Source organism: Neomonachus schauinslandi, chromosome 10, assembly GCF_002201575.2.
Source record: "Neomonachus schauinslandi chromosome 10, ASM220157v2, whole genome shotgun sequence".
In the NCBI taxonomy this organism is placed as follows: Eukaryota; Metazoa; Chordata; class Mammalia; order Carnivora; family Phocidae; genus Neomonachus; species Neomonachus schauinslandi.
This window is the reverse complement of record NC_058412.1, coordinates 51,371,657-51,390,816: the sequence shown is the minus strand read 5'-3', so window position 1 is coordinate 51,390,816 and position 19,160 is coordinate 51,371,657. Positions and strand designations below refer to the sequence as shown.

The 19,160-nt window shown below is 45.2% G+C and overlaps 1 protein-coding gene across 3 annotated transcripts in view; it reads right to left on the bottom strand.

The window, feature by feature from the left end:
- ADD2 (adducin 2) overlaps positions 1-16,739 on the bottom strand; it is a 45,826-nt gene extending 29,087 nt beyond the window's left edge. For 2 of the 3 annotated variants that reach the window (XM_021699101.1, XM_021699102.1), the window contains exons 1-2: positions 8,170-8,355; positions 6,274-6,412 (exon numbers count right to left, since the gene is read on the bottom strand). In XM_021699101.1, the coding sequence (XP_021554776.1) occupies positions 6,274-6,412; positions 8,170-8,355 (325 nt within the window). Of the gene's footprint in view, positions 1-6,273; positions 6,413-8,169; positions 8,390-16,725 lie in introns of those variants that run through there. The other variant, XM_021699103.1, reaches the window with a different exon arrangement.
- Between the last annotated feature and the right edge of the window lie 2,421 nt (positions 16,740-19,160).

The following is a 19,160-nucleotide window of genomic DNA, read 5'->3' as shown; positions in this document are numbered from 1 at the left end:
GCAGAGCAAACCTCGAAACACCCATGTCAGGAATATAAACCCAAAAAGCTTGTGCCCACCAGAGGAGGGATACCTCCAGGGCATGTGTCCAGGAACTATAGTTGACAGAGGAAGAAGTGGTCCAAAGGCTCAGTGGAACTGGCAGAAAGAACAACGACGAAATTCCAAAGTCAACAATTTCTCATTGGAATTGGCCATTCTGGTATCCCTTCCTCCTCTCTGTTCATTCCCCAGACAAGCAATTACCTCTTTACTTCATCCCTAGCAGCAAGAAGGCAGGCATATCAAAAGCATAAGCCCACCAGACAAAGCCGGGCAGGGGGAGATATTGTTGGGAGAGGGTCTTCAGACCCAGATTTAATTCCTTCTCTTACAAATAACTAGGGAATCCCAGGGATGGCAAGGAGGTCAGAATAGGTCTAAAAACATGCCATCCCACCCTTTGTGTCCTGTATCAGTGTCCCCCTCCCCCACTCTGTGGAGCTTTGCTGTAAGGATTACCCCACCAGCAGATCCCAGGGTGGGAGAAGAGATCAGAAGGCTCCACGAGCACCCCAGAGCCTCTGCTCTCAGGGTTTTAGGAGAAAGAATGCTTATAAGTTAAGATGACTGAACGCCAGGTTTATGACTCAGATCTAACCAAGCCATTTACTCAAGGGACCTAAGAAAACACAGAAAAAGATGAAAACTCCCCAACCGCCCCCAGGAAAGCTAAGACTGAAGGACACATGATTGCAAAAAAAGAAACTAAAATAAAAACACAAAACAACCACAAAATTCTACGGCAAATGGAGCTGGACAAAGAACAACCTATCTGCACTTGAACTCATGACTCTTGGAACTTCCCCTCTCCACATTCCCTGACTCAGATACCCTGGACATGCCCTAATCAGATTTTCAGACATCCAACTGTCTTCCTGACAGACGCTGGTCGGTGAGGCAGTGGGAATGCTGGTCAGCTCTATATCTCTTTCAAAAGAAAAAGTATAAGGACAGAGACATGAAAACGATAAGAAAGAATAGGATAGCTAAGGGAGATAAAGACCAGAGAGCTGGCATATAAATAATCAGCACTCACATAACAGAAAACATTTCTGAACTGAGAAACAGACCTGTGTAAATAAATTATAAGAATTTACTACATTCCACAGGAAAAAGTCCATAAAGAGAAAAAGCCTACAATTATATGCTTCCTGGCACATTTCTGAAATACAAGGATAAGGGGGAAAATGCACAAACATCTACCAAAAAAAATGTTGGTTACCTACAAAGGAATGAAAAAAACCCCGGCTGTTTCAGATTTCTCTGCTATAGCAAGAGATGCCAGGAGACAATGCTATAGGAAGGTTACCAACAAACAACACTAAAATAAAGTGACATGAAGCAGGTAAAAAGAGAAGAATCATCAGAAGTATGCCCAGCAAATATAAAGAAAAAAATAAACAGAGGTCATAATATCATCAAAGTAGAAATCAGGGAAAGCCATATTCCCTTGGAATATTCATCCCTGGCAGCAAGGAGGGAGGCAGAGCAAAAGCATACGCCCCCCTAGACAAAGCCAGGCAGCAGGGGCCATGGTTGGGAGGGGCCACTGTGGAGGTCATTTTACATGAATTAAACATATAATCCAACATGAAGCTATAGCTATAAAGAACATTTACGCTTTGAATAACATTTCATCAAGATACAAAGCAAAAGCTACCAGAAATACGAAGAGAAATGAACACTAATTAAATATCCAGTGGAAGACAACACGACTCTCATTTTTTACAAAATAAAATAAATAAATGAAGATACAGATGAAATACTATGCACTGGAGATAGAGTCTCTGCCTAAATATCATTCAAAAATGATATTATTAGGCCACAGAGAAAATCTCAATAAATCCTCAACATAGACATTAAATAGGTCACATTTTCCAAACACAATGCAATCAAACTAGATGTTATCAACAAACCCTTAAAACATTACAAATTCAATCACTTGGAAATGAGAAAACACACTTCCAGATAGTTCTTAGAATAAAAATAAAATCAAAACAGCAACTGCAAACTATCTAGAAATTAACCATAAAGGATATAGTGTGTCAAAATGCATGGAATAAGATGAAACTTACACTCAGAGGGAAAAAAAATCATAGTCTAAAATGTCTTTGTTATTCAATTAAATATGAAAATAAAGCATCCATTTTATTCTACTCTAGAAAACATAAAAATAACAAAATAAACCAAAGGAAAGTTATGGAAAAGAATTAGTGAATAGAAAAACAAGATCAATGAATCAGGAAACTAGAAAATTAGTAGAACTAATATAGAAATCCAAGAATTGGCTTATGTGAGAAGATCTATGAATAAACCAACATCTGGATTGGCATAAAAGAAAACGGGAATAATCAAAAACTAATGATGTAATGTATGGCGATTAACAGCACATAATAAAAAAAAAATATTGCCAGAAAAGAAAACGGGAAGGTACAACACCAGGAATGAGAATGGGATGTCTACTCATTCACAGCAGAAAGTTTAAATGATAGAAATAATACTGTAAATCACTAATAATTTTGAAAATCTCCATGAAATGTATTATTTATTTAAAACATATGATCAAAATTTACTCAAGAAGCAGCAAAATAAATTTTTTAAAAACCCTAGATGAAACTGAGAAAAATAATGTTATAAAAAATGTTCCAGATCTGGATGGCTTTACAAGTGAGCAATAAACCTCCAAGGAAGAGAGACTTCCTATCTTATTTAAATTCTATCAGGACAAAGAGAAGGATGGGGATCATCTTGATTTATCTTATGAAATTATAGCCTTAAAACCAATACTAAATGAAGACTGCCCAAAAAGTGAATTTCTGACCAATCTCATGTATGTATATGCAAATCCTGAATAAAAGTCTAGCAAATCAAATCTAGAAGAGTATTTTCAAAAGGATGCATCAAGAGCAGGAATGACTGATTTCACGAATGAAAAAAGAGTTCAATGTTCAGAAATCTATTAATATAATTCATCAAAGCAATAGTTCAAAGAAAGAGAAATCAATAAATGACCCAAATGCATTTTATAAAATTCAACATCCATTTCTGAGAAGAACCCATATTGAACTAGAATAAAAAGATACTTCCTCAACATGATACGAACTCAAACTCTTGTGGTAAAGGATTTCTATTAAAGTCAGAAACAAGACAAGGATGATTACTCTCTATTATTAAACATTTTTTCTGAGGGTTCTAATGGATGCAGTGAGAAAACTGGAAAAAGAAACCAAAGGGTAAATGTTGGAATGAAGGATTCAAAATGACCATTATTTGCAGGTTATGTGATTTTTCTATATACAAAACCCAAGAGAATTAACTGAGAAGCTATTAGAATTTAAGAGTTCAATAAGAAGCTACTTTCCCTGGATGACAGCTATAATCAGAAAGAAAATTGAATAGAGGAAAAAATCATTTAAAATAACAAAGTTAGGGGTGCCTGGATGGCTCAGTCATTAAGCATCTGCCTTCGGCTCAGGTCATGGTCCCAGGGTCCTGGGATCAAGCCCCACATAGGGCTCCCTGCGGGAAGCCTGCTTCTCCCTCTCCCACTCCCCCTGCTTGTGTTCCCTCTCTCGCTGTGTCTCTCTGTGTCAAATAAATAAATAAAATCTTTAAAAAAATAAAAAATAAAATGAAATAACAAAGTTATATAAAATTTCCAGGATAAACTTAACAAGAAATTAGTAGGGACTATAAGAAAATAACTACTAACCTTCTCTAATGGACATTTTTTTTAAAAAAGCAAATAAAGCAAATAAATAAAAGACATACATAATTTCTGAACAGACTTAAAATTCATTTGTGTGAATATTTTTAAAACACCTATACTGTGCCAGCTACTTTTCTTTTTTTTTTTTTTTCCACCCAGGTGTCCCATAGTGACTGCTTTTTTTTTTTTTGAGATTTTCATTTTCTTTTTTTTTCTATTTTTAAAAATTTTTTTATTATGTTAATCACCATACATTACATCATTAGTTTTTGATGTAGTGTTCCATGATTCATTACACCCAGTGCTCCATGCAGAACATGCCCTCTTTAATACCCATCACCAGGCTAACCCATCCTCCCACCCCCCTCGCCTCTAGAACCCAGCTACTTTTCTAAGTCCAAGACACTATTCTAGGATACAGCAGTGAACAAAACGTACAAATATCTTTTCCCCCATGAAGCTTATATTCTAATATAAAATTGTAAATTTATAAATTCTCCACCAAATTAATCTATTTATTTAATATAATCCCAATCAAAATCCCAAAAGGGAATTTTTGAGGTATGGGTGGGGGAACTTGACAAAATAATTCTTATTTTTAAAAATAATTAAGGGTATTTGTCCCATGGGATGATAAAACATGGGGAAGGTATTTCTGAGTGTGCAATCAAAAGAGGAACACACAAAGGAAAGTAACAATGGATTCAGTTGCATGGAAATTAAAGAGTTCTACAAGATAAAAACATCATGAACAAAAAAGGCAAAGGAAAAACTGGAAAAAATTACAATATATTTGATAGATAAGAGGGAAATAGCCCCATTTTATAAAGATTTGAAAATTTTTTTTTAAAGATTTTATTTATTTATTTGAGAGAGAGAGAATGAAAGAGAGCACATGAGAGGGGGGAGGGTCAGAGGGAGAAGCAGACTCCCTGCCGAGCAGGGAGCCCGATGCGGGACTCGATCCCGGGACTCCAGGATCATGACCTGAGCCGAAGGCAGTCGCTTAACCAACTGAGCCACCCAGGCACCCAAGATTTGAAAATTTTTAAGAAAAGGATATGTGAGTAGGAAAATTGGCAAGGAATGTGATAGGCAATTTACTACAAAAAAAAAAAAAAATCATCCCAACGTGTATATGAAAATACATTCAAAGTCATTAGTGATCAAACAAATGCACATTAAAACACAAATAAAGTACTATTTATCACCTATCAAATCAGGAGGATGAAATGAATGGTATAATACATACTACAGATCAAGGTGGAGGAAAAGGGCACTTTTTGCATTGCTGGTGGGAATGTAAATTGGTTCCATCTTTCTCCATGGTAATTTGGCATTATGCATTAATGTCTTTAAAACATGCAAATACTTTAATGTAGCAATTTTATTTCCAGTAATTTGGCTTTAGAAAATAGTCATAGAATAAATGAAAGGATTGATGGCACTGTTGTTCATAAGAGCAAAAAGCTGTAAACAACTTAAAAGTCTAAAAATAAATTATGGCATATTCAGTCATGCCATAGAATAGCACACTTTCACCAAACATCATATTACAGAATCATGTTTTATTATGTGAAAAATTAGTCAAGATATGTTAAAGCTATCAAACTTGCATGTATAATATGATTCCATTTTTGTTTTCCTAATTTATATATGTTAAGAGAAAAAGGCTGGAAGGATATATACCAAAATATTGAAAATAGTCATTTCTTAGTTGTAAGAACACAGTACATTAATTTTAATTTCCTTTTCTTGATTATTTCCCTAATTTTTCATCATAATCCTGTATTTATGTTGTTGAGGGAAAGTATTTTTTGATGTTTATTTCTTCAAGGTTGTGGGCAGAACTTCAGAACCCAGGAAGAGGGTTTCATGCCCAGGCCTGGCTGCTTGTGGTCCTTGTCTATGGAGTCAGGTTGGCCTGTCCGGTGGGGCACGAAGATACTGGATTCAATGGCCTCCTCCCCTCCCTACCACTCCAGCTGCAAGGGAGAGGCTCCACGGGGTTGAGCAAAGAGCAGCCTGAGTCAGGGGCTGCTGCTAGCCCACGAGGATTTTCCTTCAGTTCTGTATCCACAGCTAGGGTAACAGGGAGCGGAATCCGCATTCTCCACTCCTGGGTTCTCAAGCAGAGGCCATGTAAGAGACTTGGAGTTGCAAAGCTCCTCCCTTCATGCTAACCCACTTATGAAGGGGGATGGAGGAGTAACATAGAGGTTGCCCTGCCTCTCAGAACACTGACACCCTGTCATCCCGTCCCTTCCCCCAACAGAGCCAGAAAGAGGTTTTCCCGTAGGTCACCATCCCCCTTCTATTTCTGGGCACCAGGAGTAATTCTCCTGCGGATCTTTAAATCCAGCAGCCTCAGAAGCAGAGCCAGGTACCTCTTTGGCTGCCACCCCGGGTCGGGTCGGCTAACTCAGCTGCACTGCTCACTCTGTAGCCTGGCAACCCACCCTCTCTTCCCCACCTCACTTCCTCCACCTCTGCTCCTGGCAGCTCCCCAGCTCCGAACGTACTCATGGAAGATGCTGGGAAGACTGCGTGGGAGGTGCTGGCCATGAAGTCCGCGATCTGCCGCAGGGCCCAGATGTTGGAGGAGTTGTTCCCCTTCTTCATCTGCTCCTGGATGAGGCCTTCCAGTTCCTCCCTGAAAGACTGAAGCAGGCCCCAAGGTGCTGGTCCCCCCCGTGGGCCTCATAGGGGGGACTGAGGACCCCTCTTCCAATAGCCCACCCCAATCCCCTGGGTCAGCTAGGCCAGGGCCACACATGGGAACCCTGGGCCTCAGAGGACATTGGGAATTCTAGTGAGACCTCAGGAGCCTCCCCAAACTACTGTTTGAGAAGCAAAAAGATGTCTGCTGTTGTGTCCCCTTTGTCCAGGTCCTTCCTGGGTCTAAGTGATAGTCAAGACGTCCCTCCCACTTCCAACCCCCCTCAACGCCCCCCACCCCCACCCCTGGGCCATCAGACAGGACAGGGCTTCACTTTAGTAATTAAGAGACCTTTTAAAAAGCAAAACTGGGCGAAAATGTGTGCCATCCTCCCTGTCCATCAGCCATGCCTATGGCCCTTCTGGACCTCAGTTTCCTCGGGTACTGAAGGATTTGCTGTCCTCCCTATCACTTCCACTTCTAATGCCCTCCTAAACCTGGCTTTTCAGACCATAAATAAGGCAGGACTGTCCACCAGGTGGCAGCAGGGAACACTCAGGAGGAAACAGGGAGCCCCTCGTGTGTTGGTCAATCTATAAAAGGACAGAAGAAACATGAACTCCTTTTGTCCCATTTCTTGCCTGCGAATAAAGTTCTATCCATTCAGGCCCCGAAACTTGGGTTGGTACTAACTCTGCCACTTCTATCACACCTGTCATCTCTCCTAGTCCCACACTGGAGTTTTCCCATCATCCCAAAGCTTTTAGTCCCTGCCATATTCCTCCAGGCTTCCTCCACAGCATCACCTGTCACCAAGACCTCAGGCCCATTACCTCAGTGCTCCTCTGTGAAGCCTGAGCATTCACGGTGTGCACTCAGCCAGGGTCACACACAGCCCACCCATGTGTCCTGTCTCTCCAAAGCCCAGTGGGGACTGAGGCAGAGCCCCTCCTGGCAGGCACCTGGAGATGCCAGCTCCAGCCTGAGCTTCCCAGCCCCTGGGATCATGCACTGTTTCCTGAGGACCCCCAGCTCTACCGCCCTCAAATTCCTTCCACAGCGCTCTTCCTCTCCTCACCCAGGGCCTCCATCACCCTCCTACTTCCGTGGTCCATTAGGCCCATGCTTTGTTCTTCTCAATGCACCACTTGCTGCAAGGATGAGCTCTGTGTCCATGCCACGCAGGTACCAACTGACCTCAAGTCTGGGGCCATGGTAGGGTGATCATGACTTGCCCTTCCTGCCCTGGCCCATACTCCTCTGTATCCTTTACTCTGGCCACCTTCTGGGGCTCCAGACCCTCTTCACCTCTACCCCATGCCTGTCAACCTTATTGTCCCGACAGGGAGTTCTTTGTGGTGCTCAAAAATGGGGGCCCCAAGCCTTCCACGTGGCGTTCCCAGCTGGCCTCCTGTTTACAGGAATATCCCTGTTAGTTCATTGTTACAACTTTTGGGGAAGCCTGGAAACTGAGGCAGGGCTCCTGTCTCTCAGACCCACCCCCTCCCCGTACCAAGCCAAACCGCCTGCACATAAACCAGGTTTTTGCCCTCTACCAGTGACCAGGGAGAGAATGAAATACCCACAGGGCCAGGCCGGTTTGCTCAGCGGGCTTAAAATTGCTACAACACTGAGCAAATGAAAGAGGAGTTATTTATCTTTCAGGTTCAGCCAGATGAATGGGCGGTGCCGCCTGCTCCGCTCCCTTCCCCTCCTCCTCCTCCTCCTCTCCCGCCCGCCTGGGGCGGACCCCACTCACGGGGCTCTCCAGGATCATGGTGACGCGCTTCTTCTGCTCCATCAGGTTGAAGTCCTGCCGCAGGTCCGCCGCGCGGCTGCGGAGGCGCAGGTACTCAGGGTCGTCCTCAGAAAAGCGGTCCAGATACTGCTGCCCTTGCGGGGGCGGCGGCGGCGAGGCAGCCTCGGGGACAGTCTCTTCACTCATTGTCCTGGTGGGCTTATAATCCGCTTCTGGAAGCCTACAGAGAAGGGAAGAGGGAGCTCCCAGTCCGAGTACAGTTTCCTACAGCAGAGGGGCTGGATTCGTTGGATTCACGCGGGAGGCGGCTATTCCCCGGAGGGTGTAAGCCAAGCCGCGGTTTGGAGGGCAGGGTGCCGGCAGCTGCCCATCGATAGGGGGCGCTAATACATCATCGGACCTAGCAAAAATCTGGCACACGCCCAGGGGTCCACCACCCTTCCCTGACTAACCAGCTACACTTAAACTGCCACACCGGGGTGGAAGTGGACAGTTCCTCCGGTGCAAGCATGATCTGCATACGTTTTGGAGCATTTTTGTGATGCATACCTACGTAGTGTAAAGCCACGTATTGGGAATTAGTACTTACTAATGTACTATATCTAGACCTGACCCCTGGAATGAGGACTAGGGCAGCCTTTGGAGAGTTGGGCTGGGACCCCTATTTTTTCTACTCAAGCATGCTTTTTTTCCCCCCACCGCCTGATGGTAAACGAAGGAATGAATGTCTTCTCTTACTATACTGGAACCTTACTGAAGAAGTAGGCTGCAGCTCCAGCCTCCACCTCCCAGCTATGGGGCTTTGACCACACCAGTCTCCCTTTGTGTGTCAGTATCACTAGGCCTTCAAATCTGGGTTATGCCCCTTCAATACCCAGGGCAGCCTTACAGAGCCCTAGCCTTCTCCCTGCTGTGTGATCCCTTTCTCAGCAAAGGAAGGCAAGTGCCTTGACGAACAAGAATTAGCTTTTGAACACCAGTAGAGAGATGCCAACAAAAGAGCATTACAGGGGATCGGGATACCTGGCTTTCCTCTTTAATCTGCCCTCCCTCACTTTACCTCCATGAGCTCACATTTGCATTCCACGAGGAGGTGGAAGGCTCTCTTGTTCTCTTAGAGCACTCCTGCCTCCTTGTCCTCATCTCTTCTTCCCCCTTGGCCCATTCTGTTAGCCCAAACCTTGACTGTCCTTACAGCCAGCAGTTCATTATGCAAGAGGCCTTGCTGACAGCCAGTAAAGTATAGTCTTGTTGTCGGTGAGCTGTCTGCAACATCTTCTTCCATCTTCTGTCGAGATTCTACCCTCCACCTTATAGTTCCTCTGAGTGGGGCAGGTGGGTGAAGCACTAGGTAATGGGAGAAGTGGGAATCTACCCCATCAGGTCAGAACACTCAGGTGATCTTTCTTCCTTTCCCTCTTCTTTCATTTTTCCTTCCTACCTACCTACCTACCTACCTACCTACCTTCTTTCCTTCCTTCCTCCCCTCCCTTCCCTGCCCCTCCCTTCCCTTCCCTGTCCTTCCCTTCTCTTCTTCCCTCCCTCCCTCCCTCCCTTCCTTCCTTCCTTATTTTTCCCCTTTTGGGAAAGAGCAAATAGCAAATTCAAGGGAGGGCACATGTACTACTTCCCTCAGCTGACAGCCTGAACCCTTGGCCTAGAGTAGTGGTTCTTAAACTTGGGTGCATATTGGAATCCACTGGGGAACTTTAAAAAATACTGCTATCAGGGATTTTAATGTTATTAGTCTGGGGTGTGATCTGAACATCAGGATTTTTATGTGTTTCTTTTTTTTTTTCTTTTGTTATGTAGTCACCATACAGTACATCATTACTTTTTGATGTAGTGTTCCAATGATTCATTGTTTGCGTATAACACACTGTGCTGCATGCAATATGTGCCCTCTTTAATACCCATCACTGGGCTAGCCCATCCCCCCACACCCCTGCCCTCTAAAACCCTCAGTTTGTTTCTTGGAGTCCATAGTCTCTCATGATTCATCTCCCCCTCTGATTCCCCCCCTTCATTTTTCCCTTCCTTCTCCTAACGTCCTCCATGCTATTCCTTATGTTCCACAAATAAGTGAAACCATATGATAATTGACTTTCTCTGCTTGACTTATTTCACTTAGCATAATCTCTTCCAGTCCTATCCATGTTGATGTAAAAGTTGGGTATTCATCCTTTCTGATGGCTGAGTAACATTCCATTGTATATATGGACCACATCTTCATCCATTCGTCTGTCGAAGGGCATCTTGGCTCTTTCCACAGTTTGGCTATTGCGGACATTGCTGCTATGAACATTGGGGTGCATATGGCCCTTCTTTTCACTACATTTGTATCTTTGTGGTAAATACCCAGTAGTGTAATTCCTGGGTCATAGGGTAGCTCTATTTTTAACTTTTTGAGGAACCTCCACACTGTTTTCCAAAGTGGCTGTACCAACTTGCATTCCCACCAACAGTGTAAGAGGGTTCCCCTTTCTCCACAACCTCTCCAACTTTTGTTGTTTCTTGCCTTGTCAATTTTTACCATTCTAACTGGTGTAAGGTGGTATCTCACTGTGGTTTTGATTTGAATTTCCCTGATGCCTAATGATGATGAACATTTTTTCATGTCTGTTAGCCATTTGTATGTCTTCCTTTGAGAAGTGTCTTTTCATATCTTCTGCCCATTTTTTGACTTGATTATTTGTTTTTTGGGTGTTGAGTTTGAGAAGTTCTTTATAGATCTTGGAAATCAGCTATGGACATCAGGATTTTTAAACACTCCCCGGGTGATTCCAATAGGCAGCCAGAGTTGAAATACCACTGGCTAGATGTTAATAGTTGTACCACATAATAGAAGGCATCCATTCTAGATGTCGGCCATTTAGCAAGCCAGCCAAAATGGCACAAACCTCATCATCTAACACCATTGCCAGGTGTCATTTCCCATGGCTGTCCAAGCCCCATCCTCCAACTCCAGTCACCAACTGCCACCATACATCTGACCTGGGACAGCAGGAGGCTCCAAATGCCACCATTACTGCTTTTGCAAGTTTGCCAAACCACGACATCTCATCTTGATTCTTTCACTAATAATTATTTCCTTATGAGTGCCCTCACCAGATCTCCCCCAACCAGCACCATGCCTGCTGGGCCTGTAGATGAAATATTTGCCTGTGAGTGACAGAGTATGGAGGAGGCATCTTCTGGAAGTGGCAGCCAAAAAAAAAAAAAACCCCAAAAGCAAAAAAAAATTCTCTAAAGAAAGATCTGAAACAGATTTGGCAGATTGCTAGAATGGTTGAAGTTGTACTTAGTAGCATTCAAGCCAGATTCTTCATCTAAGCGGAGAAAGAGTTATTGAGTCCATCAGGGATGTTTCCAGTGGAATTAGCTCTGGACTAGAGTCAGAGTCTACAGTATCACCCTCACTCTGTCATTCTTTAGCTTCATGGGCTTGGCCAAGTAGTAATTTCCCTCTTTGGGTCTCATTTTGTCCATCTCTAAATGAGGGAGTGAACAGAATAAACTCTGGGCCCCCTTCCAGCTCTACACTATATGGAGTGAGACAGATTCGTGTAGAAAATGAAGGATAGAGGACCTGAGTTTCCTGGAGCAAGAGACCTTCTTCCTGCATCCTTGTCTCCCCACCCCTGGGGCCTCTCCCTCAAGCCAAATACCAAATGGGCAACTGCAAAGAACACACATGACCTACTGACATTTGCCTTGTAGGTTCAAGTCAATCCCACGTGCGTGGAGCGAGTTAAAAATACCTCACCTCCACCATGTTCTCAGACAGCCTCACCCCTGCAGTAATAAGCAGTAATAAGGTATTGCAAGGACAAAGACAATGGGAGTGCATCAGAGCTATGCAGACATGAAGTCACCACCCAGACTCTCCTGGGCAGACAGCAAAGACAGACATTTTTCCAGAGGCATTGCCCCTCCTGTTTTAATTCTCTTTAGAACTTTGGAAGCCCCAATCTTTGATGTTATTTTAAAAATGAAACAAGCAACCTCCCAATGGGTACCATGGATATGCACATGGAGATGAGCTCCCTGTGTTCCTTATGACTCCAGGTCCCACCAGCTCCAGAGCCACCTGAACCCTCAGCTTCTCTGGGATTAGGATCACTTTGGTCAGCACAGCCCAGTACTGAACCTTCCTAGCCTAAATCCTTTCTATTTAGGTGGAAAAGGCTGACCCTCTTTCCTTCCTCTTGGAATGGCTGCCCTCCCAGGAATGGGTCTGTGAAGGCTTGAAGTAGCATTTCCCTCCCTGAAGCACGAGGAACAAAAAAGCTCAGGTCGGGCGCCTGGGTGGTTCAGTTGGTTTAGCGACTGCCTTCGGCTCAGGTCATGATCCTGGAGTCCCTGGATCGAGTCCCACATCGGGCACCCTGCTCAGCAAGGAGCTTGCTTCTCTCTCTGACCCTCCCCCCTCTCATGTGCTCTCTCTCTCTCATTTTCTCTGTCTCAAATAAATAAATAAAAATCTTTAAAAAAAAAAAAAAAAAAAGCTCAGGTCCTGCTGGGCAGGAGCCCAACTACCATGCCCCCCAGGCCTGCATTCACTTCTCAGAGCTCATCCCCAGGTTACTCCAGAGAAGCTCTGTTGGGAATGGAGTAGAAAATGGAAGCCCTGACTCTCTCACTGTGACAATGGGGGCCAGAGAAAACCACCCTTTGACTTTGTGAACAAGAGGCATCCTTTTGTGCTCCTTCTTTTCCTTCCAAAATGTTGCACAGGTGACCAAAGTTATGTGCAGTGTGGCTTAGTGGTTAAAAGCATGGACTCTGGAACAAGAAGATGATGAGTTCCAGTCTTAACTACGCCACTTATTAGCTGTGTGATCTTGTAGGGCAAGTTACTTAACCTCTCTGTGCCCCAGTTTCCCCATGTATAAAATGGGGATCAAACCATTTACCTCTTTAGGCTGTTGTGAGGATTTAGATGAGTTAATGTATGTGAAGCATTTAAAACAGTGCCTGGCGTATATCAAGTGCTATTAAGCACTTGCTCTTATTATGTGTCATTTAGGGGCTAGAATCATTATAGCATTAGGAGCTCGAGTAATGAGAGGCTCATGGTTCAATTGTAAACAGGTGCATACTCAATAACTGTAATCATATGTTGTAGTCCAAAGAACTAATTCAATCTTGAGCTATATTAACAAAAAGAACATCCAGAAAAAGACTGACAAGAATGACCAGTTCTCTGACCGATACTGGGAACATGTCAACTTGGAGATCACAACAAAGAGGATAAGCAGGGTGGTGACCATCAGAGGTCACTGCTTGATGGGCCAGGTGTGACAAAATAAAGAATATATCTGGCCTTTTCCCCCCATTCCCGGCACAGAACTTCAAAAAGCCTCGGGATTTCTAAAATATCCAAAAAACATTAGGAGGGTCTTTTGTTATTCATGATGAGCTCATTTCATCAAACCTGAATTTATGCTAATGAAGTGATTTATGATGGGCCCTTAGATGTTTCAAGGGAAGGACTGGCCACCAAGAAAGACCAAGCACATGATTAGAGGGTTGGAACTTCAGCCCCACCCCCAACCATGGAGGACAGGAGGGAGGAGGGCTGGAGACTGAGTTCAGTCAAGTGGCAGATGATTTAAACCATTATGCCTAATAGTAATAAAGCCCCCCATTAAAAATCTCGGGACATCAAGGCTTGGAGGAGCTTCCTAATTGGTATGCTGGGATGGTGATGCACCCAGGTTCTATAAGGAGGGGCACAGAAGCTCTGCACCAATCCCCACCCTCCCCACACCCTGCCCTATGCATTGCTTCCATTTGGCTGTTCCTGAGTTAAATCCTTTGTAATAAAACTGTAGTCACAATTACAGCACCTTCATTGAGTTCTGTGAGTTGTTATAGTGAATTAGGGATTAAAGGGCAGCATGGGAACCCTCAAATTTATAGCTAAGTGAGTCAGAAGTGTGGTGGCCTGGGGGTGGCTTGTGGCTTCTGAACTGGGGGCAGTTTATTGGTGACCTTGCCCTTTAACTTATGGTAGTTAACCTGTGTGTCCTTTAACTCAGCATAGTGTCAGAACTGAGCTGACCTGTAGGACACCCAGTTTGCCAGTTTGCGTCAGAGAATTGGTGACGGAACAGTACTGGGCAACTTCTATTCATGATTTATTTTCATTCCCAGGACCACTCCATAGGGGCAGATGTTAATGTCACTATTTTACAGATCAACTGAATCGCAGAGAGGTTAGCTAACTTGCCCACGATCACACAGATAACAGTGGAGTCAGGATCTCAACCAGGGCTATCTCTGGCTCCAGATCTGCACTCCTCCACTCCACTCCACTCCCCCAATCCTGCTGGTGACTGGAAGCTCATCCTGGTGAGACGGACCCAACCAAAAAGTGTGCCTCACCCCCTGTCACCACCAAAAACTGCCAACAAATTACCAGGAGCCTGGACCAGGCTTGTCCCAGGCTGCTGCTTCTCAGTGCTCGACCCGTGCACCCTGCTTCGCTCTCAGGGACGCCGACCTCATCTACAGGATTTCAAACATCTGGATGAAAGCTGAAAAACACAAGCAACAAACATCAGGGTCTTGTCTGCACCACCAGGACTCCTTACCCTGTTTTTGCAGTACCATTAGGTGCTGATTTATTGTAAGGACTGTGGAGAAATTCTTAAAAATGAACTAGAAATGAAATTTTATTTTAAAAGCAAATTATGTCTATAAAAAGGTAAAGAAAGCTTCATTATCTTTATGAGTGGGACCAAAATTTTTTTCAAAGAGAGGAATTGGAAAATCTCTTCACCGAGTGCTGACTGTGAGGACCAGAGGAGAGAAGCTGCTCTGCACAGTGGAGGGAGCAGGATGTGGAACTCCTGCGTGAGCCTGGAGGGGTCCTGGCTGCCAGGCTAGAAGGCACTGTGACCCCTTCCTGATACCACCCCCCAATACTTCACTAATAGCTACTCAACTCACAGACACTGGTATGAAAGAATTTCAGATGCCGTCAAAGAAGCAGAAGAAGCCTGAAGAACATCATGCCCCAGGACAGTGGAAGGGTTTGGGAGGTACACAGGCCATGAATTGGATTCAGGACAATTTCACCAAGCATTAGTATCTTACAAACAAGGATGAGTTACTACTCTAAAAATCCTGGGGATCAAGGTCTTCAAAGGGTTAATCATCACAATGTTTAAACAAACAAAACCCACAGTGATGGTTTCCCATTTTCACTTGGGCACTCTGTTGCTCAGAGTAAGGATGCTTGTCTCGCCCAGGGCTGGCAGCATCCCCAACACCAACTCCTATTCCCCACATGGCTCTGGGGCCAGTCCCTGCCTGTCCTTCCTCATGGGCCAGTTCAGCTCCATCCCTGACCCAGCGCTGGCTACAGCGGGGCATCTGGAAAGACTTAACTTACCATTGAGGGGCAGAGAGAATCCATCTTGGTAGGTATGGTGTGGCTGAAGGAGGCCAGGACACTGCATGCCCACTAAAGCACAGCTTCCTTCTCAGCCCAGCCAGGGTACTCTGGGCTCAGCATTTCAGTGCTGTGATGGCCCCTGAGCCCAATCCTGATGCTCATGGCTCTAGTTAGGGACCTGGCAGTTGCTTCCATAACCTAGTCTTGATGCTCTGCATGTCCAGCTGTCAGCTGGGGTCCTCCTCCCATTAGTCTTATTTTTAGCTAGAACAGGGTCACAGGCACCACCTTATGCTGCTTATGTCCAATGCCCACCAACATGAAAGGGAGCCCTCCCTTCCAGGGCTGGCTAGCTCTAGCACAGGGTTTACTGACATATCCCTGGATGCTGTTCTTCTGAGGGGTGGCCACTGATGTCCCCTAAGGACTAATCCGCAGCCTTATAAGTTGTCTTACCTGAAGCATAAGCTTCTCCCCTTCCCCAGCAGCCCATGCCACAGAGGTATGAGGTTGTCTTGTGGTCATAACCTGCTAAGGTTTGGATTTTCAGAGTCTGAGCTATTTCTTGTTTCCACCGAAAGAACTAATTTTTTGCCTGTGCCACTCACGTAAGACGACAGGCATCTGTCCCCCAGATAAGTACACACTGAACGCAATAATTCCTATCCCAATCTCTGTTGGTGTTGAAATTCCACTATTAGAGGCTCATTCCTTGGGTTATAGTATTATCCCGATTAAAATGAAAATACGTCTGAGAGGTATCATAGGCAAATGTTGTAAAACATTCCCCTGTGGTACCAAAACTATCAGATCTCTGATTGCACAGTCAGGCAGAGCAGGGCCAGGCAGGCACCAGATGAGCAAGTCTTAATGAGAATGAGGCATGATGCCAGGGGCACTCAGGAGGATCTAGCAACTGGGGCAGGGTTGCCACCCTGGATGGACCTCAGGGGACCCTGGTGTGACAACTCTCTGAGCCTGGGCCTGCTGCAGTGTTGAGGCCAGCATCACCATCCGTTTGGCCTTTGGTTTCCCCAGCATGTGTTTTGAGAGCCTGCCTTCCAACCATTCACACCCTGGGGCAAAGCTGAGAAGCAAGGGGTACTCCATATCATAAGAACACCAGCACCCACCCCCAGGGTGCTTGACACCTCCTCAGAGGCATGACATCTCAGAGCCACCTGTTCCTTGTCTCCATGTCCAGTCAAGTTGGGCTGCAAGGTGGGAAGAGTTAGGACACTGGATCCCAGCCCTAGATAGTCACCCACTAGAGTATGAATGTGGACAAGTCACAAGAAGCTCAAGGACCTTTGTTCATTCAGATGTCCCACAGTCGCTTTAAAACTAACTTGTCAGAACCAAGCAACACTGAACCAACCACCAGAGCCTCCCTCCCCCAGCCAGCCCCTCCTCCCTGACCCCAACCTAGCCAGCCACCCCACAAGGGTTGCAGAACGTAGCCCCGACTCCTCCTTTTCTCACCCTGTGCACCTTCTCTGTCACCAAGTTCTCCGGTTTTCTGTCCACTAAATATCTCCCTACCCAGGGCACAAGGCCCTGAGTCATGCCACCATCTCTCTATCCCTTTCATAGTCTATGCACAGTCTTTCCTCTCTCATACCCACCACCCAATCAGTGGCCAGAGTCACTTTCTAAAAGTGCAAATCTGACCCATGTCTGTCACCTCCCTGCTAAAACCCACCTGTGGCTCCCATCACCTGGGGCAGTATTCCTGCACTTTTTTTCCTAATTCCTGCTCCTCTAGCCAAAATTCAAGTCAAATTTAGATTATGACAGGTATCCTTCTTACATTTATCAAATACAAAGTTTTAATTCTGAATTTGCTTTTTCAAACCAAACACATGCTCCATGCTGGAAATTCAAACCCATCCATCCCCAGTCAGAGAACCGGGGGTGCCTTGCTTTTCTCTTTACCCACCTCCTTCCCCTTGAGGACTGCCACCCAGGTGAATGAGAGCCAGGCTCTTAGCTGGCACACAAAGCCCTGAGAGTATCTCAGTGCCTGCCCCCACCTTCCCTGCCCCTCATGGGTGTTCCGGGGCTATTCCCAGGACCTGGAAGGCACCAGGCTGGTTCCTACCTCTGTGCCTTTGTCCATGCTGATCTCTGCCTGGAGAACTTTCCTCTTTTCCTTCTCCCTTTCGTTCAGGTTGTCCTCTCCTGGAAGCCTCCCACCCACACCCCTGTCCCTTTGGCTGTCACACCACCTTCACTCACCTCTTTGCTCAGGGGAGCCCTGTGGCTCCCTCTCAGTAGCTCCAGTTTGCATCCTCACACCCTTGACCCCTACTCAGGAAATACTCTAGCTGGGATTCACCCTCCTGGGAGAGCAGCTGGGGATTGCAAATCGTAAAAGATGCACTCGGTCACAAGTCATTTTCCTCCCCGTCCCACTGAAGACCAGGTATATGTAATCACTGGAGCATAAAATCGTATTTCTATGGGTCATTCCTAGCAGCTATAAAAAGAACAGAAGGCCTAGAAGGAGAGTAACAGATGCCCATGTTGTGTCACTTTTTGTTAGAAGCTGTTTAAGCTCCATGTGCACCTAAGACAGGTGCCTATCTCCTGCTCCTTCAGTGGGAGGTGTCCAAACAGGAACAGACAGTCTGAGCACCCTGAGTACCCAAAATGGAAAGATGTTGCAAATGGTTGCTCCTGGCTACTCCCACCACCGCCATGGGCATGGCCTCCCCCCGGGGTAGTGCCAGCTTTGGAAAGCCCCAGGCCCCCAGCCCCTCAGCACAGCATCTGCTCCAAGCCTTAGACTTGAAGTCGGAACCCAAGCTCACCGATCCCTGAGACTTCCAGAAGGGAGGGAGGAGACAGTCATGGGCTTGCGGCTGTTACTTTGCAAAGTAAATGGAGACTGCTGAACAAGGGGTTGGACCACACCCTGCCTGGTGTATTCAGATAAAGAGAAAGCTCGAGCCTCTGCAGCGTGGGATTATGGGTGAAGCCTATCATCAGCTTCTTCACACGTTTCTGAATTTCCCAAGTTCTACATTAGGTATCAACTGCTGTGACCATTTTAGGACAAAAATAGTTTAAAAGAAGAAAGGGAGAAGGAGGAAGGAGGGAAATGGTAAAGTCTCTCTCTGTCCATCTCTGGAACCCCGTAGGCAGGAAGAACCCTTTAACCCCCTGACTCCTGCAGGTCTAAGAAGTGCTCATTTCTGAGCATCCCTGATGCATCCTTTCCTAGAAAAGTCCAGTGAATTTTAAAAGCCTTCTACTAAAGGGCCCCAGACCTAATGGTTGGTAGGTACTTTTTTCCCATTCTTTTATTATCCGGAAATTGCACTGCTATGGAATGAATGGACCCAGCATTTTTTCTCACCACTTAAGATCAGTCCCATTCCCTCTCACTGGACAAGCACAATTATTTGTTAAGTATCTATTGATACCCAAGAGTAAGCAAGAACTGGAATTGGGTATGAGAGGAAAGATTTCCAAAAGAAATGAGGTTTGGTTCCTGCCTGCTAGAGGCCCACAGTCATATTAAGGTGAAAAATATGAATACAAATAAAACTCTGTGTGTGTGTGTATAACAAGCACTGAACAC